General features: G+C 37.2%; 1 protein-coding gene across 6 annotated transcripts in view; it reads right to left on the minus strand.

The window, feature by feature from the left end:
- METTL15 (methyltransferase 15, mitochondrial 12S rRNA N4-cytidine) overlaps positions 1-23,062 on the minus strand; it is a 380,086-nt gene that overhangs the window by 210,222 nt on the left and 146,802 nt on the right. For 5 of the 6 annotated variants that reach the window (XM_060304424.1, XM_060304425.2, XM_030864830.2 and 2 more), the window contains exon 5: positions 12,022-12,200. In XM_060304424.1, coding sequence (XP_060160407.1) covers positions 12,022-12,200 — 179 coding nt within the window. The remainder of the gene's footprint in view (positions 1-12,021; positions 12,201-23,062) is intronic. The other variant, XM_060304423.1, reaches the window with a different exon arrangement.

Raw genomic sequence — 23,062 nt, forward strand, 5'->3', positions numbered from 1 at the left:
AACAACTAAATGAAGTGGAGATAGGCAACTTTCCGGAAAAAGAATTCAGAATAATGACAGTGAAGATGATCCAGGACCTCAGAAAAAGAATGGTGGCAAAGATTGAGAAGATGCAAGAAATGTTTAATAAAGAACTAGAAGAATTAAAGAACAAACACCTAGAAAAATTAAAGAACAAACAAACAGATGAAAAATACAATAACTGAAATGAAAAATACACTAGAAGGAATCAATAACAGAATAACTGAGGAAGAAGAACAGTAAGTGACCTGCAAGACAGAATGGTAGAATTTACTGCCATGCAACAGAATAAAGAAAAAAGAATGAAAAGGAATGAAGACAGCCTAAGAGACCTCTGGGACAATGTTAAACGCATCAACATTCGTATTATAGGGGTCCCAGAAGGAGAAGAGAGAGAGAAAGGACCCAAGAAAATATTTGAAGAGATTACAGTCAAAAACTTCCCTAACGTGGGAAAGGAAATAGCAACCCAAGTCCACGAAGTGCAGAGAGTTCCAGGCAGAATAAACCCAAGGAGAAATATGCTGAGACACATACTAATCAAATTGACAAAAATTAAAGACAAAGAAAAATTGTTAAAAGCAACAAGGGAAAAACAAAAAATAACATACAAGGGAACTTGCATAAAGTTGATAGCTGATTTCTCAGCAGAAACTCTACAAGCCAGAGGAAGTGGCATGACATATTTAAAGTGATGAAAAGGAAGTCCTACAACCAAGAATACTCGACCCAGCAAGAATGTCAACTCAGATTCGACAGAGAAATCAAAGCTTTACAGACAAACAAAAGATAAGAGAATTTAGTACCACCAAACCAGCTCTACAACAAATACTAAAGGAACTTTTCTAAGTGGGAAACACAAGAGAAGAAAAGGACCTACAAAAACAAACCCAACACAATTAAGAAAATGGTAATAGGAACATATATATTGATAATTACCTTGAATGTGAATGAATTAATGCTCCAACCAAAACACACAGGCTCATTGAATGGATACAAAAAAAAAAGACCCATACATATGCTGTCTGCAAGAGAACTGCTTCAGACCTAGGGACACATACAGACTGAAAGTGAGGGGATGGAAAAAGATATTCCATGCAAATGGAAATCAAAAGAAAGCTGGAGTAGCAATACTAATATCAGAAAAAAGAGACTTTAAAATAAAGAATGTTAAAAGAGACAAGGAGGGAGACTACGTAATGATCAAGGGATCAATCCAAGAAGAAGCTATAACAATTATAAATATATATGCACCCAACATAGGAGCACCTCAATATATAAGGCAACGGCTAACAGCTATAAAAGAGAAAATCGACAGTAACACAATAATAGTGGGGGACTTTAACACCTCACTTACACCAATGGACAGATGATACAGACAGAAAATTAATAAGGAAACATAAACTTAGATGACAATAGACCAGACAGATTTAATAGACATTTATAGGACATTCCATCTGAAAATAGCACAACGTACTTTCTTCTCAAGTGCACATGGAACATTCTCCAGGATAGGTCACATCTTGGGTCACAAATCAAGCCTTGGTAAGTTTAAGAAAATTGAAATCATATCAAGCATCCTTTGCAACTACAACACTATGAGATTAGAAATAAATTACAGGGGAAAAAATGCAAAAAACACAAACACATGGAGGCTAGACAATAACTAAATAAGAAAGAGATCATTGAAGAAATCAAAGAGGAAATCAAAAAATACCTAGAGACAAATTAAAATGAAAATACAATAATCCAAAACCTATGGGAGGCAGCAAAAGCAATTCTAAGAGGGAAGTTTATAGCAATTCAAGCTCACCTCAAGAAACAAGAAAAATCTGAAATAAACAATCTAACCTTACACCTAAAGGAACTAGAGAAAGAAGAACAAACAAAACCCAGTTAGTAGAAGGAAAGAAATCATAAAGATCACAGCAGAAATAAGTGAAATAGAAACAAAGACAACAATAGAAAAGATCAATAAAACTAAAAGCTGGTTCTTTGAGAAGATAAACAAAATTGATAAACTGTTAGCCACAATCATCAAGAAAAAGAGAAAGAAGACTCAAATCAAAAGAATTAGAAATGAAAAACAAGAAGTTACAATGGACACCGCAGAAATACAAAGCATCATAACAGACTACTACAAGCAACTCTATGCCAATAAAATGGACAACCTGGAAGAAATGGACAAATTCTTAGAAAGGTATAGCCTTCCAAGACTGAAGAAACAGAAAATATGAACAGACTTATCACAAGTAATGAAACTGAAACTATGATTAAAAATCTTCCAGCAAACAGAAGTACAGGACCAGATGGGCTTCACAGGTGAATTCTATCAAACATTTAGAGAAGAGTTAACAACCATCCTTCTCAAACTCTTCCAAAAAATTGCAAAGGAAGTAACACTCCCAAACTCATTCTACGAAGCCACAATCACCCTGATACCAAAACCAGATAAAGATACTACAAAAAAGAAAATGACAGACCAATATCATTGATGAATATAGATGCAAAATTCCTCAACAAAATAGTAGCAAACAGAATCCAACGAAACATTAAAAGGATCATACAACATGATCAGGTGGGATTTATCCCAGGAATGCAAGGATTCTTCAATATATGCAAATCAATCAATGTGATACACCATAGTAACAAATTGAAGAATAAAAACTGTATGATCATCTCAATAGATGCAGAAAAAGCTTTTGACAAAATTCAACATGCATTTATGATAAAAACTCTCCAGAAAGTGGGCACAGAGGGAACCTACCTCAACATAATAAAGGCCATATATGACAGACCCACAGCAAACATCATTCTGAATGGTGAAAAACTGAAAGCATTTCCTCTAAGATCAGGAGCAAGACAAGGATGTCCACTCTCACCACTATTATTCAACATAGTTTTGGAAGTCCTAGCCATGGCAATCAGAGAAGAAAAAGAAATTAAAGGAATACAATTGGAAAAGAAGATGTAAAACTGTCACTGTTTGCAGATGACATGATAGTATACACAGAGAAGCCTAAAGATGCCATGAGAAAACTACTAGAGCTAATCAATGAATTTGGTAAAGTAGCAGGATGCAAAATTAATGCACAGAAATCTCTTGTATTCCTATATACTAATGATAAAAAATTTGTAAGAGAAATTAAGGAAACAATCCCATTCACCTCTGTAACAAAAAGAATAAAATACCTAGGAATAAACCTACCTAAGGAGGTAAAAGACCTGTACTCAGAAAACTATAATACACTGATGAAAGAAATCAAAGATGACAGAAAGCGATGGAGAGATACCATGTTCTTGGTTTGCAAGAATCAATACTGTGAAAATGACTCTACTACCCAAAGCAATCCACAGACTCAATGCAATCCGTATCAAATTACCAATGGCATTTTTTACAGAACTAGAACAAAAAATCTTAAAATTTGTATGGAGACACAAAAGACCCCAAATAGCAAAAGCATTCTTGAGGGAAAAAAACATAGCTGGAGGAATCAGACTCCCTGACTTCAGACTATACTACAAAGCTACAGTAATCAAGACAATATGGTACTGGCACAAAAACAGAAATTAGATTAATGGAACAGGATAGAAAGCCCAGAGATAAATCCACGCACCTATGGTCAACTACTCTATGACAAAGGAGGCAAGGATATACAATGGAGAAAAGACAGTCTCTTCAGTAAGTGGTGCTGGGAAAACTGGATAGCTACATGTAAAAGAATGAAATTAGAACACTCCCTAACACCATACACAAAAATAAACTCAAAATGGATTAGAGACCTAAATGTAAGACCGGACACTATAAAACCCTTAGAGGAAAACATAGGAAGAACACTCTTTGACATAAATCAGAGCAAGATCTTTTTTGATCCACCTCCAAGAGTAATGGAAATAAAAACAAAAATAAACAAATGGGACCTAATGAAACTTCAAAGCTTTTGGACAGCAAAGGAAACTATAAACAATATGAAAAGACAACCCTAAGAATGGGAGAAAATATTTGCTAATGAATCAATGGACAAAGGATTAATCTCCAAAATATATAAACAGCTCATGCAGCTCAATATTAAAAAAAACAAAAACCCAATCCAAAAATGGGCAGACCTAAATAGACATTTCTCCAAAGAAGACATACAGATGGCCAAGAGTCATATGAAAATCTACTCAACATCACTAATTATTAGAGAAATGCAAATCCAAACTACAATGAGGTATCACCTCACACGAGTTAGAATGGGCATCCTCAGAAAATCTACAAACAACAAATGCTGGAGAGGGTGTGGAGAAAAGGGAACCCTCTTTGCACTGTTGGTGGGAATGTAACTTGCTATGGCCACGATGGAGAACAGTATGGAGGTTCCTTAAAAAACTAAAAATAGAATTACTATATGACCCAGCAATCCCACTACTGGGCATATACCCAGAGAAAACCGTAATTCAAAAAGACACATGCACCCCAATGTTCACTGCAGCACTATTTACAATAGTGCCAGCTCATGGAAGCAATCTAAATGCCCACTGACAGTCGAATGGATAAAGAAGATGTGGTACATATATACAATGGAATATTACTCAGCCATACAAGGGAACGAAATTGGGTCATTTGTAGAGACATGGATGGACCTAGAAACTGTCATTCAGAGTGAAATAAGTCAGAAAGAGCAAAACAAATATCGTATATTAACACATATATGTGGAATCTAGAAAAGTGGTACAGATGAACTGGTTTGCAAGGCAGAAATAGAGACATACATGTAGAGAACAAATGTATGGACACCAAGGGGGGAAAGCGGGGGGGTGGTGTGGTGTGGGGATGAATTGGGAGATTGGATTGACATATATACACTAATATGTATAAAATAGATAAATAATAAGGACCTGTTGTACAAAAAATAAATAAATTAAGTTAAAAAAGAAAGAAATAAGTTTACTTATGAAATGTCATTGCTAAGTTAGTTGGCATGAAGTTACCATACCAATACACACACCTATATAACAGATTGAATTGAAGAAATTTAAAATGACAGAAGAATAAGTGTACTATCATAGGCAGTAGGAATGACAACTATGACTCACTGGCAAGCCATCCAAATTCAGCTGTAGGCTTGACCATACCGTTCTCCACTAGAGTGATAATTGAACTCTGACATATTCATTTATTCCTTAATTATGGCAACGTTAATACAAAGAATGCTCTTTGGGGAAGATGGAGGAAGCAACATGTAGGTTATTAAAATAGAAAAGGGATGGCAAACTAGTCTGATGAGCTTCATCAGGAAAAAGTTTATGTTCCACTAAAATTTGATAGCAATGCCCATTTCTTAATGAATGTTTTATTTTTTTATTTCAAAGGTTTCTCCCTGAATTAACAAAATTTTGCTGGGAAAAGATAGTGATTTCAAACACAAGTTGAGGCATGAGCCATCAATGCTACTGTGGAAAGATACACCTTATATTCACCAATGCAGAAAAAGATGATTATTCTTTCTAAAACTCACATAACCTCTAAGGGAAGAACAGCTTGGAATGAAGCAACCAGTCTATCACAGATCACACTACTTGGCTGTGGACAGGAATTCCAGCGTAGAAGACCACACTCAGGGTTCTAACTAGTGCACTTATTTGATCTCTGGATCACCCTAGTTCTGGATAGAGAAGAGAATAAAATGCTTACCAGTGTATTTACACTTCAAAATTCAGAGAACTTTCCAAATATCATCTCATTTATTGGTCATAGCAGTTACTAGTTATGCCTCTTTTCCAGATGAAAAAATAAGGATCAGAGAAGGTGAGTGACTTATTTAAGTTCACAAAGCAAATAAATCGCAGAACCAGAAATAGAACTTCAGGATTTTTGATTCCATGTCTTGGGGAGTCTCACCTATTTCTCACGCTGCTTTAACTGATACTGAGGACTTTGATGCTTAGGTCTCCCACTCTTAACACCTAACAACTTACAATTTGTTTTCCTGAATTTTTATTTTACTCTGGCTGAGAACATATACATCTTTTTATTGATTTATTTGTTCAACAGGCATTCATTAAGCTCTGGCCATGTACCCAGTACATGAGTCAGAATAAAGGTTACATAAAAGTTTTAGTCAGGGAATAATGTCTATACATTTAATCAACAAGAATCAGATATATCTAAGAAGCTTCCTCCTGTCGCCTTTTTCCCATTGAAAAATTGATAGTATAAGCCTTCTGTCACTGATAATCAATGGATTAATTATCTATTTTGTGAATTTTAATCTAAATCCCAATGACCTGAAAAGTGATCAGTATACTTCTTTGATTTTTGCATAAGCTTGGAAACTGCAAGTGCATTTCAATATTCCTTTAAGTAAAATATAATTAGTAGGGTTATGTTTGCTAAATAACAATGATCATCATCATAAGTATTATTCACTTCCATTTCAAGATGAGAAAGATAAGGTCTAGAACTGTTCAAGTTTACACAGAAAGCAAGCTGTAGAACGAGGACTTGAACTAAGATCTTCACATTAAACTAGATTTAATTTAATAATTAAGATTATTATTTTTTCAAGTTTATCACATACAATTATTTTGATCTAGGATGAATTCTAAATCATTTTGAAAATCATAAACAATTAAATGAAGTCTTTCATTTCACCTACTGAATTTAATATTAAATGACTTTTTTTTTCTTGATGCATCCAGAGAATTGAAAGAGAAATGGAATACAGAATAGCGCTAATGAAATATGAACAGCTTATTAAGGAAAATAATCAGACTTTGTTATTCAAAGGGATATCCAGAACCAATACCATTTTTAAGCCTCCACAAATCGGATATATATTAATTCTGTAAAATCTAAAACCACAGCCATTTTGTCAAAATTAAGTGCATAAATTTCTTTCCTGAGGAGCTTGAGTATTTTTATATGTACCATTTCCCATCTTTAAAGATTCTTATTAGTAAAAATATTTTATCAGAGTATTAGTTTTCTTCAGAGTATCCCAAAATTATAAGGGAGGGCAATGTGTGTTTTCTAATTTACCTGAGTACTTTAGTGTTAATGTTGTTAGACCATTTTGGTATGGGAGATTCACTGTTTCCATTTCAACATATAATGCACATTAAAATTTTTGAGACATATTAAATTCTTTATTCAAACTAAGCTTCAAAATCTGGTGTGTATTTTGCATATATGGCACCTCTCAATTTAGAGCAACCACATTTCAAGAGCTCCACAGACACATGTGCCTAGTGGCAATTGTACTGGACAGTATAGGTATAGAGGAAAAGATAAATAGTAAACAAGCAACAAGAACAGCATAAATGCTGTGACAGGCTAATACAGTGCTATGGGAGCAAAAAGAAGAGAATCTCAACTAATTTGTGTAGCACTGGAAAAAACTTCTAAAGGAAGTGACATTTCAACTAATCTCAAAAGGAAGAGCTGACATTAGCCACAGGAAAGGGTAGGTGTAGGGAACTTTAGTGAAGGGAACACTATATACAACACTGTATATGTGTTGTTTATATGAAAATTCCTGGCTAGGAGTTCTGAATAGTGCATATAATCAGTGAAGTCCTTCAGGTTGTTTTTGGAATTATCTTACAAATTGCTGGTAATTTACAAAGAAAATCATGGTAGTTGTAGTTGTAAGTGTTCTATTCCATCCTAGAGCCCCAAACCTATCTTCTGGAGCTCCCATGATCTGGAAGAATACTAGAACTGTAGTTATTTGTGCTAGCAAAAGGCACTAGGCTTTAGATTTTATAAATACAGCTTAATCACTTTAATTATTATATAATTCCACTAAGTATATTGTGATTACAAGTGTGGTGGTTTTTCTTGTTCTGATAGATGATTAGCTTTTTGAAAGCAAAGGAAGTGATTTATATTTTTGTCCATACGTGGCTTTTACTATGTGTCAGGAACAGTGGCATATTTCCCAAAGTGCTTGATAATATTGAACATGTTTAGTATGAATTTATTAAGAACCAGAAAAGACATTCAAATATAATCACTGCATATTATAGCCTGCTAAAATACGTTTGTTAAATAAAGATATTGCTTAGGAACTGTATGAGGTTGAACAGTGTCTCCCATAGTTCATGTCCCCCGGAAACCAGTGAGTGCGACTTTATTTAGAAATAGGAAGTTTGCAGATATAATCAAATTAAGATGAGTATATACTGGATTAGGGTGGGCCCTATATCAAACATGACTGGTGTCCTTATAATAAGGGAAATGTGGACACAAAGACAGATGAACAGGGAGAACACCATGTGACGATGGAGGCAGAGACTTAGTGATGCATCTACAAGCCAAGGATACCAAGGACTGCTGGCAACCACCAGAAACTAGGAATAGTCAAGGAAGCTCTTCCCCCAGAGCCCTGCTGATACCTTGGTTTGGGACTTCTAGCCTCTAGAACTGTGGAAGAATAACTTTCTGTTGTTTTAAGCCACCTAGTATGTGGTACTTTGTTACAGCAGTACTATGGAACTAATATAGAAACCTTCTTGGGCCCTCCATTGCTTCCCATATTTCCTTATGAAGCAGCTCTCTTAAGAGACTTCTATTTAATGTACTTGACAGATTAATCCCTTTCTCTACTAAACAAATTGCACTCTACTATCTAGAATTCCATATAGTCGTGCTCCCACTAAAAGAACTGTATGCTTACAGCCCAGAGCACTTATATTGTCAATACATAGTTTAATGAAATATCACATGAACTGGTGAAATATGAATGCAAAAGGAAAGACGGCTGCTGTTTCCATGAATACTAAGTTGGAGACTTTGGAAACTCTTTCCTTATAAAGGTGAGTCACATAAATATGCAATCAAATTAGATGTGGGTGAGGTAATTATTAAGACAAAAATAATGAAAATCTAGAAAATATGCTCATTCAGATTACTTTGTAAGTATCTTTAAATTCTTACTTCATTTTAATAAAAATAAAATTAGAGCTTATAGAATATATGCCATGGCATCATCAAAAAATCTACAAACAATAAATGCTGGAGAGAGTGTGGAGAAAAGGGAACACTCTTGCACTGTCGGTGGAAATGTAAATTGATACAGCCACTATGGAGAACAGTATGGAGGTTCCTTAAAAAACTAAATATAGAACTACCATATGACCCAGCAATCCCACTACTGGGCATACACCCTGAGAAAACCATAATTCAAAAAGAGTCATGTATCACAATGGTCATTGCAGCTCTATTTACAATAGCCAGGACATGGAAGCAACCTAAGTGTCCATCAACAGATAAATGGATAAAGAAAATGTGACACATATATACAATGGAATATTACTCAGCCATAAAAAGGAACGAAATTGAGTTATTTGTAGTGAGGTGGATGGACCTAGAGTCTGTCATACAGAGTGAAGTAAGTCAGAAAGAGAAAGACAAATACCGTATGCTAACACATATATATGGAATCTAAAAAAAAAAATGTCATGAAGAACCTAGGGGTAAGACAGGAATAAAGACACAGACCTACTAGAGAATGGACTTGAGGATATGGGGAGGGGGAAGGGTAAGCTGTGACAAAGTGAGAGAGTGGCATGGACATATGTAAAATAGATAGCTAGGGGGAAGCAGCCGCATAGCACAGGGAGATCAGCTCGGTGCTTTGTGACCACCTAGAGGGGTGGGATAGGGAGGGTGGGAGGGAGGGAGAAGCAAGAGGGAACAGATATGGGATCATATGTATATGTATAACTGATTCACTTTGTTATAAAGTAGAAGCTAACACACCACTGTAAAGAAATTATACTCCAATACAGATGTTAAAAAAAAATGAGTGTTTCTACTGTAAGTACAAGTTTATTACCCCATGTTTTTATTACATCACTTATTAGCCTGTAAGTTTCATGAACACAAAGGCTCTATCTGATTTGCTCCCCATTCTACCTTTAGTACTTAGTAAAATGCCTGGTATATAGCAGCCTCTTCCAAGATATTTTTTGAATAAATAAGCACAAAATGGAAAACCATTCTTTTCTGTTTTTCCCTTCTCCAAAGAATTATATTATCATCAATAAAGTTGTATTAAAATGGGCTGCTTTGGCCTTAAAAATGGATTCATTATAGAGAACTCAATTTTTTAATGGCATTTACAAAAACTGGGTTTTATCTACACATACATGAAAATTCTCATTTTTAGTATATCATTTTTCATAGCCCTAATATGCATTTCACATCATAATCCTTCTGAAAATACTTATGTACCTATTCTACATCTTCAAATAATTTCTATCTAATACCACAGTGTTATTTCCCCAAGTTTATAGATTAGGGTTCTGAGACAGAAAAGTTAGCTTAATTTCTTAAAGGCAGATTCCTAATGATGCCTCAAATTCATGAACTTCCAAATTCTAGATTAGCATTGAAATTGCCACTGTACTCTTGAGGAAATTGCACAGTCTTCCTGAGCCTTAGTTTCTTCAGTTACCAGATGAGGCTTTTTGACTTCATGATCTCTAGGATGCCCTCTACCCCAAGTCCTCATTTTCAGCACAGAAAATTCTGGATTTTCTTATCAATTAAAAAAAAATGTGACTTCTCACTGCTCTTCTTTCCAAAATGGGAGACAGAGTACACAGCTAGTTAAAGAATGACAGAAAGGATAAGGTGGAGACGTGTTAGTGAGTATGGAGTAGGAAGAAAGCAAGGGACAGAAGACAGGGTGAATGTGATGTCAGCCTGCTAGGATAAACGTTTTGGGGAAGAAAATCATGGAATATTTTATGCTCACATAACCTGCAAGATTTTACTCGTACTTTCCTACAGGAATATCAGTGGTAAGTTGGAAGGGCTTTGAGGCCTTGAGGTATGCAGCTTAAAAAATTAAAGACTTGGTCAACTCTTAATAACTAAATAGAATATAGTTTTATTAAATTGTTATAAAATAGTTGCTACATGACCTCTAAATCTCAATCTGAGTGAATTTATAATTAAGTTTTATTCCTTAAACTATGTATGATAATAAGAGAGACGCAACTAATATTATGTTCTTTTTACAAGCTATACAAATATTCCTTTTTTCTACATCTTTAGCTACTTAAAGTAACTTAATAGGAACTATTAAAAAAATCTTATTACATTTGGTAAATAAAAATGATGTAGAGTTTCAGATGGTCCAACAAGATGAAGAATTTACCACTGGAATTCTGTTAAATAACTTCAGGAGTTATATTTTTGCCTTGAAAACTTTCATCATGGAACACAGCTGTGAAACAACTTTGGCTTCAGACAGAAAGGCTATAATAAAGCACCTCCTAGCTATACTTAGGTTCAAGAGGTTTATGGTGGTGAACAGCAGAAAAGATGAAATGTTTCAATAAGCCCCTCAGGCTGATTTAGTTAGCATTCACAAAGTGGAATAACCTATACATCACATACCCTTTGTTAGCTGGTTGTTTAGAATAGATGTATGAGTCACTGGATTTTATTTTAGCAGTTGGGCAATGCAATTCTCCTTTTGCCCAAAATATTAAAATGCAGAAATGTGAAACTAAGAGAGGTAATGTCATATCTTATACAGGATGCTTATCAACCACTGTAATGGATAGAGAAATTCTTCTGCTCTTGTCATTCCATGTTTCACCTTGGTAGGCACAAATGATAAATCACCTCATGCACAAAAATTTTCTATTATTAAACTAATCAGCAAACTACAGTATATTTTTAAAAATTGTGTGGGGGAGAGGTGTTGGAGGGGGGAAGCTTGCAAATCCAAAGAAAGGTGGCATAAGAGAAGGATAAGCAAGATTCTATCCTGCATGATTTCAAGTACAAATGAATCCCTCTGGGAGTTTGGGGGAATTCATATATATATATATATATATATATATATATATATATATATATATATATATACACACACACACACATAGATGTGTGTGTGTGTGTGTATGTGTGTGTGTGTATATATATATATATATATATATATATATATATTTTTTTTTTTTTTTCTCTCAGACACTGTTCAGAATTAATGAGGGTACCTGCAACGATGCTGGCAAGCTGCTGGGTTCTGGTGATGGGGTAGATGCTGCGTGCCTGAACGATTGCTGAAGCGATTTTCTTGGCGTGCTTCTCCTCCCCGTATGTTCTCAGGATGGATGCAAGTGCCTGTTGATCTAAAGCGTTCACAACATCAGCTGCTGTGGGCATGTCAGGGTACCTACGCAGAAGAAGAGCCAATTACTTCACTGACGTCAGTTTTCATTGACAAGAGGTGAAACTTCAGAGTACTGAGACATAAAGTCAGGCATACACACATAGTCTAAGAGGTCTTATGAGGTTTTTAAAGTCACAGACTGAAATCTTACACAAATGAAATAGATTTTCCGTTTCAAATACCCATGATTATGGCAAGTGGGACTGTGTGTGACATTCATTAAGGTCAAGGGCAGCAGGAAGTTAAAATGCTTTACTAGCCTTTAACTCAGAAAGAAGTAATTATGGCTTATGAAGATTTCTCCTTAGAGGTCAGGAAGATGGCGGAAGAGTAACACACGGAGATCACCTTCCTCCCCACAGATACACCAGAAATACATCTACACGTGGAACAACTCCTACAGAACACCTACTGAACACGGGCAGAAGACCTCAGACCTCCCAAAAGGCAAGAAAGTCCCCACGTACCTGGGTAGGGCAAAAGAAAAAACAATAAACAGAGACAAAAGAATAGGGACGGGACCTACACCAGTGGGAGGGAGCTGTGAAGGAGGAAAGGTTTCCACACACTGGGAAGCCCCTTCGCGGGCGGAGACTGCGGGTGGCGGAGGGGGGAAGATTCGGAGCTGCAGAGGGGAGCGCAGAATCAGGGGTGCGGAAAGCAAGTGGAGAGATTCCCGCACAGAGGATCGGTGCCGACCGGCACTCACCAGCCCGAGAGGCTTGTTTGCTCACACGCTGGGGCGGGCGGGGCTGGGAGCTGAGGCTCGGGCTTCGGTTGGAGCGCAGGGAGAGGACTCGGGTTGGCGGCGTGAACACAGCCTGCAGTGGGTTAGTGCACCACAGCTAGCCGGGAGGGAATCCGGGGAAAAGTCTGGATCTGCCAAAGAGGCAAGAGACTTTTTCTTCCCTCTTGGTTTCCTGGTGCGCGAGGAGAGGAGATTAAGAGCGCTGCTTAAAGGACCTCCAGAGACGGGCGCGAGCTGCAGCTAACAGCGCGGACCCCAGAGACGGGCATGAGACGCTAAGACCGCTGCTGCTGCCACCAAGAAGCCTGTGTGCGAGCACAGTTCACTATCCACACCCCCCTTCCGGGGAGCCTGTGCAGCCCGCCACTGCCAGGGTCCCGGAATCCTGGGACAACTTCCACGGAAGAACGCACGGCGCGCCTCAGGCTGGTGCAACGTCACGCCGGCCTCTGCCGCCGCAGGCTCGCACCGCACTCCATGCCCCTCCTTCTCCGCAGCCTGAGTGAGCCAGAGTGCCTGAAGAAGCTGCTCCTTTAACCCCATCCTGTCTGAGCGAAGAACAGATGCCCGCCAGCGACCTACACGCAGAGGCGGGGCCAAATCCGAAGCTGAGCCCCAGGAGCAGTGAGAACAAAGAAGAGAAAGGGAAATCTCTCCCAGCAGCCTCAGAAGCAGCGGATTAAAGCTCCACAATCAACTTGATGTACCCTGCATCTGTGGAATACATGAATAGACAACGAATCATCCCAAATTGAGGAGGTGGACTTTGAGAGCAAGATTTATTATTTTTTCCCCTTTTCCTCTTCTGGTGAGTGTGTATGTGTATGCTTCTGTGTGAGATTTTGTCTGTATAGCTTTGCTTCCACCATTTGTCCTAGGGTTCTATCCGTCCGTTTTTTTTTTTAATTTTTTTTCTTAATAATTATTTTTTATTTTAATAACTTTATTTTATCTTCTTTCTTTCTTTCTTTCTTTCCTTCCTTCCCTCCTTCCTCCCTCCCTCTCTCCTTTCTTTCTTCCTTCCTTCCTTCCTTTCTTTCTACTTTTTCTCCCTTTTATTCGGAGCCGTGTGGATGAAACGCTCTTAGTGCTGCAGCCAGGAGTCAGTGCTGTGCCTCTGAGGTGGGAAAGCCAAGTTCAGGACACTGGTCCACAAGAGACCTCCCAGCTCCACATAATATCAAACAGCGAAAATCTCCCAGAGATCTCCATCTCAACACCAGCACCCAGCTTCACTCAACGAGCAGCAAGCTACAGTGCTGGACACCCTATGCCAACAACTAGCAAGAAAGGAACACAACCCCACCCATTAGCAGAGAGGCTGCCTAAAATCATAATAAGTCCACAGACACCCCAAACCACACCACCAGACGTGGACCTGCCCACCAGAAAGACAAGATCCAGCCTCATCCACCAGAACACAGGCACTAGTCCCCTCCACCAGGAAACCTACACAACCCACTGAAGCAACTTTAGCCACTGGGGACGGACACCAAAAACAACGTGAACTACAAACCTGCAGCCTGCAAAATGGAGACCCCAAACACAGTAAGATAAGCAAAATGAGAAGACAGAAAAACACACAGCAGATGAAGGAGCAAGATAAAAACCCACCAGACCTAACAAATGAAGGGGAAATAGGGAGTCTACCTGAAAAAGAATTTAGAATAATGATAGTAAAGATGATCCAAAATCTTGGAAATAGAATAGACAAAATGTAAGAAACATTTAACAAGGACCTAGAAGAACTAAAGATGAAACAACCAACAATGAACAACACAATAAATGAAATTAAAAATACTCCAGATGGGATCAATAGCAGAATAACTGAGGCAGAAGCATGTATAAGTGACCTGGAAGATAAAATTGTGGAAATAACTACTGCAGAGCAGAATAAAGAAAAAAGAATGAAAAGAACTGAGGACAGTCTCAGAGACCTCTGGGACAACATTAAACACACCAACATTAGAATTATAGGGGTTCCAGAAGAAGAAGAGAAAAAGAAAGGGACTGATAAAATATTTGAAGAGATTATAGTTGAAAACTTCCCTAATATGGGAAAGGAAATAGTTAATCAAGTCCAGGAAGCACAGAGAGTCCCATACAGGATAAATCCAAGGAGAAATACGCCAAGACACATATTAATCAAACTGTCAAAAATTAAATACAAAGAAAACATATTAAAAGCAGCAAGGGAAAAACAACAAATAACACACAAGGGAATCCCCATAAGGTTAACAGCTGATCTTTCAGCAGAAACTCTGCAAGCCAGAAGGGACCGGCAGGACATATTTAAAGTGATGAAGGAGAAAAACCTGCAACCAAGATTACTCTACCCACCAAGGATCTCATTCAGATTTGATGGAGAAATTAAAACCTTTCCAGACAAGCAAAAGCTGAGAGAGTTCAGCACCAAGAAACCAGCTTTACAACAAATGCTAAAGGAACTTCTCTAGGCAAGAAACACATGAGAAGGAAAAGACCTACAATAACGAACAGAAAACAATTAAGAAAACGGGAATAGGAACATACATATCGATAATTACCTTAAATGTAAATGGACTAAATGCTCCCACCAAAAGACACAGATTGGCTGAATGGATACAAAAACAAGACCCATATATATGCTGTCTACAGGAGACCCACTTAAGACCTGCAGACACATACAAACTGAAAGTAAGGGGATGGAAAAAGATATTCCATGCAAATGGAAACCAAAAGAAAGCTGGAGTAGCAATTCTCATATCAGACAAAATAGACTTTAAAATAAAGACTATTGGAAGAGACAAAGAAGGACACTGCATAATGATCAAGGGATCAATCCAGGAAGAAGATATAACAATTGTAAATATTTATGCACCCAACATAGGAGCACCTCAATACATAAGGCAGATGCTAACAGCCATAAAAGGGGAAATTGACAGTAACACATTCATAGTAGGGGACTTTAACACCTGACTTTCACTAATGGACAGATCATCCAAAATGAAAATAAATAAGGAAACACAAGCTTTAAATGATACATTAAACAAGATGAACTTAATTGATATTTATAGGACATTCCATCCAAAAACAACAGAATACACATTTTTCTCAAGTGCTCATGGAACATTCTCCAGGATAGATCATATCCTGGGTCACATATCAAGCCTTGGTAAGTGTAAGAAAATTGAAATTTTGTCAAGTATCTTTTTCAACCACAACGTTATGAGACTAGATATCAATTACAGGAAAAGATCTGTAAAAAATACAAACACATGGAGGCTAAACAATACACTACTTAATAATGAAGTGATCACTGAAGAAATCAAACAGGAAATAAAAAAATACCTAGAAACAAATGAAAGTGGAGACACGACGACCCAAAACCTATGGGATGCAGCAAAAGCAGTTCTAAGAGGGAAGTTTATAGCAATACAATCCTACCTTAAGAAACAGGAAACAACTCGAATAAACAACCCAACCTTGCACCTAAAGCAATTAGAGAAAGAAGAACAAAAAACACCCAAAGTTAGCAGAAGGAAAGAAATTATAAAAATCAGATCAGAAATAAATGAAAAAGAAATGAAGGAAATGATAGCAAACATCAATAAAACTAAAAGCTGGTTCTTTGAGAAGATAAACAAAATTGATAAACCATTAGCCAGACTCATCAAGAAAAAAAGGGAGAAGACTCAAATCAATAGAATTAGAAATGAAAAAGGAGAAGTAACAACTGACACTGCAGAAATACAAACGATCATGAGAGATTACTACAAGCAACTCTATGCCAATAAAATGGAAAACCGGGAAGAAATGGACAAATTCTTAGAAATGCACAACCTGCCAAGACTGAATCAGGAAGAAATAGATAATATGAACAGACCAATCACAAGCACTGAAATTGAAACTGTGATTAAAATTCTTCCAACAAACAAAAGCCCAGGACCAGATGGCTTCACAGGCGAATTCTATCAAACATTTAGAGAAGAGCTAACACCTATCCTTCTCAAACTCTTCCAAAATATAGCAGAGGGAGGACACTACCAAACTCATTCTACAAGGCCACCATCACCCTGATATCAAAACCAGACAAGGATGTCACAAAGAAAGAAAACTACAGGCCAATATCACTGATGAACATAGATGCAAAAATCCTCAACAAAATACAAGCAAACGGAATCCAACAGCACATTAAACGGATCATACACCATGATCAAGTGGGGTTTACTCCAGGAATGCAAAGATTCTTCAATATATGCAAATCAATTAACGTGATACACCATATTAACAAATTGAAGGAGAAAAACCATATGATCATCTCAACAGCTGCAGAGAAAGCTTTCGACAAAATTCAACACCCATTTATGATAAAAACCCTGCAGAAACTAGGCATAGAGGGAACTTTCCTCAACATAATAAAGGCCATATATGACAAACCCACAGCCAACATCGTCCTCAATGGTGAAAAACTGAAAGCATTTCCACTAAGATCAGGAACAAGACAAGGTTGCCCACTCTCACCACTATTATTCAACATAGTTTTGGAAGTTTTAGCCACAGCAATCAGAGAAGAAAAGGAAATAAAAGGAATCCAAACCGGAAAAGAAGAAGTAAATCTGTCACTGTTAGCAGATGACATGATACTATACATAGAGAATCCTAAAGATGCTACCAGAAAACTACTAGAGCTAATCAATGAATTTGGTAAAGTAGCAGGATACAAAATTAATGCACAGAAATGTCTCACATTCCTATACACTAATGATGAAAAATCTGAAAGTGAAGTCAAGTAAACACTCCCATTTACCACTGCAACAAAAAGAATAAAATATCTAGGAATAAACCTACATAAGGAGATGCAGAAAATTATAAGACACTGATGAAAGAAATTAAAGATGATACAAATAGATGGAGAGATATACCATGTTCTTGGATTGGAAGAATCAACATTGTGAAAATGACTCTACTACCCAAAGCAACCTACAGATTCAATGCAATCCCTATCAAACTACCAATAGCATTTTTCACAGAACTAGAACAAAAAATTTCACAATTTGTATGGAAACACAAAAAACCCCGAATAGCCAAAGCAATCTTGAGAAAGAAAAACGGAGCTGGAGGAATCAGGCTCCCTGACTTCAGACTATACTACAAAGCTACAGTAATCAAGACAGTATGGTACTGGCACAAAAACAGAAAAATAGATCAATGGAACAGGATAGAAAGCCCAGAGATAAACCCATGCACATATGGTCACCTTATCTTTGATAAAGGAGGCAGGAATGTACAGTGCAGAAAGGACAGCCTCTTCAATAAGTGGTGCTGGGAAAACTGGACAGGTACATGTATAAGTATGAGATTAGATCGCTCCCTAATACCATACACAAAAATAAGCTCAAAATGGATTAACGACCTAAATGTAAGGCCAGAAACTATCAAACTCTTAGAGGAAAACATAGGAAGAACACTCTATGACATAAATCACAGCAAGACCCTTTTTGACCCACCTCCTAGAGAAATGGAAATAAAAACAAAAATAAACAAATGGGACCTAATAAAACTTAAACTTTTGCACAGCAAAGGAAACCATAAAAAAGACCAAAAGACTACCCTCAGAATGGGAGAAAATATTTGCAAATGCAGCAACTGACAAAGGATTAATCTCCAAAATTTGTAAGCAGCTCATGCAGCTCAATAACAAAAAAACAAACAATTCAATCCAAAAATGGGCAGAAGACCTAAATAGACATTTCTCCAAAGTAGATATACAGACTGCCAACAAACACATGAAAGAATGCTCAACATCATTAATCATTAGAGAAATCAAAACTACAATGAGATATCATCTCACACCAGTCAGAATGGCCATCATCAAAAAATCTAGAAACAATAAATGCTGGAGAGGGTGTGGGGAAAAGGGAACACTCTTGCACTGCTGATGGGAATGTCAATTGGTACAGCCACTATGGAGAACAGTATGGAGGTTCCTTTAAAAACTACAAGTAGAACTACCATATGACCCAGCAATCCCATTACTGGGTATATACCCTGAGAAAACCATAATTCAAAAAGAGTCATATACCAAAATGTTCATTGCAGCTCTATTTACAATAGCCTGGAGATGGAAACAACTTAAGTGTCCATCATCAGATGAATGGATAAAGAAGATGTGGCACATATATACAATGGAATATTACTCAGCCATAAAAAGAAACGAAATTGAGCTATTTGTAATGAGGTGGATGGACCTAGAGTCTGTCATACAGAGTGAAGTAAGTCAGAAAGAGAAAGACAAATACCGTATGCTAACACATATATATGGAATCTAAAAAAAAAATGTCATGAAGAACCTAGGGGTAGGACAGGAATAAAGACACAGACCTACTAGAGAATGGACTTGAGGATATGGGGAGGGGGAACGGTAAGCTGTGACAAAGCGAGAAAGTTGCATGGACATATATACACTACCAAATGTAAGGTAGATATCTAGTGGGAAGCAGCCGCATAGCACAGGGATATCAGCTGGGTGCTTTGTGACCACCTAGAGTGGAGGGATAGGGAAGGTGGGAGGGAGGGAGAGGCAAGAGGGAAGAGATATGGGAACATATGTATATGTATAACTGATTCACTTTGTTATAAAGCAGAAACTAACACACCATTGCAAAGCAATTATCCTCCAATAAAGATGTAAAAGAAAAAAAAAAAAAGATTTGTCCTAAACTAAAATAATGGAAAATGTTTTGGATTTAGTTTGTTCAAATTTAAATTACTGCTTGATTTGTTTTTTTTTCAGTATAGAAGATACAAGGCTTACTGACTGATATTTAAATGAGCCTAGATCTCAGGAACTTAACTAAATCTAATACTGTAAAGTAAGCAACTATTTATATGGGGGTACAAATTGAATTTAGAAAGTCTAAAAAGGAAGATACTGCTGGTCAGTTTCCCTCACAAAAACTTGAACAACCGTAATAGTAATAACATATATTATTTCAAGTTGTTAACAATATGGGCTTATACACCCATGACAAAAGTCACCATGGGGTAAAATCTGGTAATTAACAAACAATATTAAACAGGCCTAGATGGTAATTTCAGGTGGAGGAGACAAAGCAATACCAACCTCTGGTTAAATAGAATAAATTATAGTAACAGGAAATAGTATTCACTTTGTCAGGCCATTCCAATTTACCTTAATTTAGGGAAATGCGTCAAGGAATTTTAAGTGATGAGCTAACTGAGATCTTAATTATTAGAAAGATAGCCTTGCTAATAGTACAATTCTCTCTCCTGTAGTTAATATGTTGGATTGATTGTTGGTACCATACTGTAATGACTTTAAGTAACAAGGATATGGTAGCTTTAAGACCTGACCATCAATCAGAGTGGTGTCGCCAAGGAATACCTGAATCCATCCTTAAAAATACTACATTGCACCTTGTTAACATGTCTAGTACCACCAGGAAAATAATTTTGTTGTTGTCCTTGGCTTGTCCCCTATTTCGCCATGACCTCCATCTCTCTCTCTCTCTCTCTCTCTCTCTCTCTCTCTCTCTCTCCCCTTGTGTGTGTGTGTGTGTGTGTGTGTGTGTGTGTGTGTAACCTTGTTTTCTAGATCCTGTGATTCTTTTTTTTTTCTTTTTGGCTGCCATGGTACTCCCAGATCAATGAACTTCCTATAAGGTAGCCTATTTCCATCTCAACAGGCTTTGCTCCTTCAATAACAGCTTTAAGGATGAAGATTTGGTCTATAGAGTTAGATCAACCTCGATCAGAATCATAGCCTTGCTACTCATATTGTGTAAGCTTTTGAACCTATTGGAGCCTCAATTTCTAACCTGTAAGTAACAATGCTTACCTCACAGAATTGTTGAGAGAATTAAGGGTCCACACAATTATAAACTAGATAGTATAATGCCTGGAACAGAGAAATTCAATGAATGTCACTGTCCTTTAGATCTTGTCCATTCCTAGATTTGCCAAACATCATTCTTGGTCTAACTGAAAAATCCCTGTTAGATCTTACCTAGCTGTTAATTCAACTGCCCAAACCACAAAGCATCAGAATGAAACTTGTTAGTGATGGTAAATTCAGACTCATAGAATATATGTACAGTTCTACCAGGACAATTCTAAGATTAGTATGGATGTACTCAGCAGTTTTTTTTTAAAAAATACCTTTCTATTTTTAAGTAAAATTAAAAGAGCATTTTGCTCAAATACAGTTCAGTGGATAATAGGCATAATTTTATTTTACTCATGTTCACATAGAATAGTAGTGTACTGGGTTAGCCAAAAATTTCCTTCGGTTTTTAAATAAAAATAAAAGACGTTTTTCATTTTCACCAAGAATGTTATTGAAGAACGTATTCACCGTTTTGTTCCACTACCTTCTGCCATTTTTCTTCATAATTCCATCTTCCCAAAACTTTTAAAATGAGTTTATTTATTTATTTATTTGCGGTACGCAGGCCTCTCACTGTTGTGGCCTCTCCCGTTGCGGAGCACTCTGGACGCGCAGGCTCAGCAGCCATGGCTCACGGGTCCAGCCGCTCCGCGGCATGTGGGATCCTCCCGGACCAGGGCACGAACCCGTGTCCCCTGCATCGGCAGGCGGACTCTCAACCACTGCGCCACCAGGGAAGTCCTCTCAAAACTTTATCTTTTTGAGCAAAGAACTGTTCCGGGTGCCTTTTACAGTCTTCCAGGGAGTTGAATTTTTTTGCCTTAAGAGAATTTTGTAAAGACTGAAATAAATGGAAATCTGAAGGGTCAATGTCTGGTGAATACGGCAGATGAATCAGAACTTCCCAGCCAAGCTGTAACAGTTTTTGCCTGGTCATCAAAGAAACATGCGGTCTTGTGTTATCCTGCTGGAAGATTATGCATTTTCTGTTGACTAATTCCGGACACTTTTTGTCAAGTGCTGCTTTCAGTTGGTCTAATTGGGAGCAGTACTTGTTGGAATTAATCGTTTGGTTTTCTGGAAGGAGCTCATAATAAGGGCTCCCTTCCAATTCCACCATATATCACCTTCTTTGGATGAAAACCAGCGTTTGGTGTGGTTGGTGGTGGTTCATTTCACTTGCCCCACAATCTCTTCCATTCCACATTATTGTACAGTATCCACTTTTCATCATCTGTCACAATTTGTTTTAAGAATGGAAGTTTTCGTTAGTTTCAGTAGAGAATCGCATGCAGAAATACTGTCAAGAAGGTTTTTTTTCGCTAACTTATGTGGAACACAAACATCAAAGCGATTAACATAACCAAGCTGGTGCAAATGATTTTCAACGCTTGATTTGGATATTTTGAGTATGTCAGCTATCTCCTGCGTGGTATAACATTGTTCACAACTAATGTCTCAATTTGATTGCTGTCATCTTCAACTGGTCTACCTGACCATGGAGCATTGTCCAGCGAGCAATCTCCAGCACATAACTTCACAAACCACTTTCGACACGTTTGATCAGTCACAGCACCATACACTGCATTAATCTTTTTTTTGCATTTCAGTTGTGCTTTTACCGTTCTTGAAATAATAAAGCATAATATTCTGAAAATGTTGGTTTTTTCCTTCCATCTTCAACATTAAATGGCTACACAAAAATTCACCAATTTTGATAAGTATTTTTTTAATGCATGGTAATTTGACAGCTGTCACAATACAATCTAACAAAATTGTTTCGAATGAAGTGAAAGACAACTAAGGGCTACTAGAGCCATCTTACGGAAGAAAATGAACAAACTTTTTTGGCCAACCCAAGTTTCCATAGGGCTACAAGGCAAAAGGGGCAATACTCTGGAAAACTGATAGGCTGTTAGGAGGCTTCAGAATATGCATTCAAATAGTGAAGAAGCCAACATACAAAATCTGCCCCTCCAAATTAAAAGTTAAGAGATCTTGTCAGTCCTCCAGAGATCACCAACTTACAAATCACTAAACTCAGGAGAGAAAGAAAATATTAACATAATTTATTGCATAAATATTACCATAATTTATGACAATTCATTATTACCTTCTAGTGAAGAATACAATTGACAAAAGAGCTAGACCTGCAAGTCCTTGAAGCTGGGAACTTCTTTCTGCTATATGAAAACTTATTATGATCTGAAAGCTATTGTTGAACTTGGG

Source organism: Globicephala melas, chromosome 8, assembly GCF_963455315.2.
Source record: "Globicephala melas chromosome 8, mGloMel1.2, whole genome shotgun sequence".
In the NCBI taxonomy this organism is placed as follows: Eukaryota; Metazoa; Chordata; class Mammalia; order Artiodactyla; family Delphinidae; genus Globicephala; species Globicephala melas.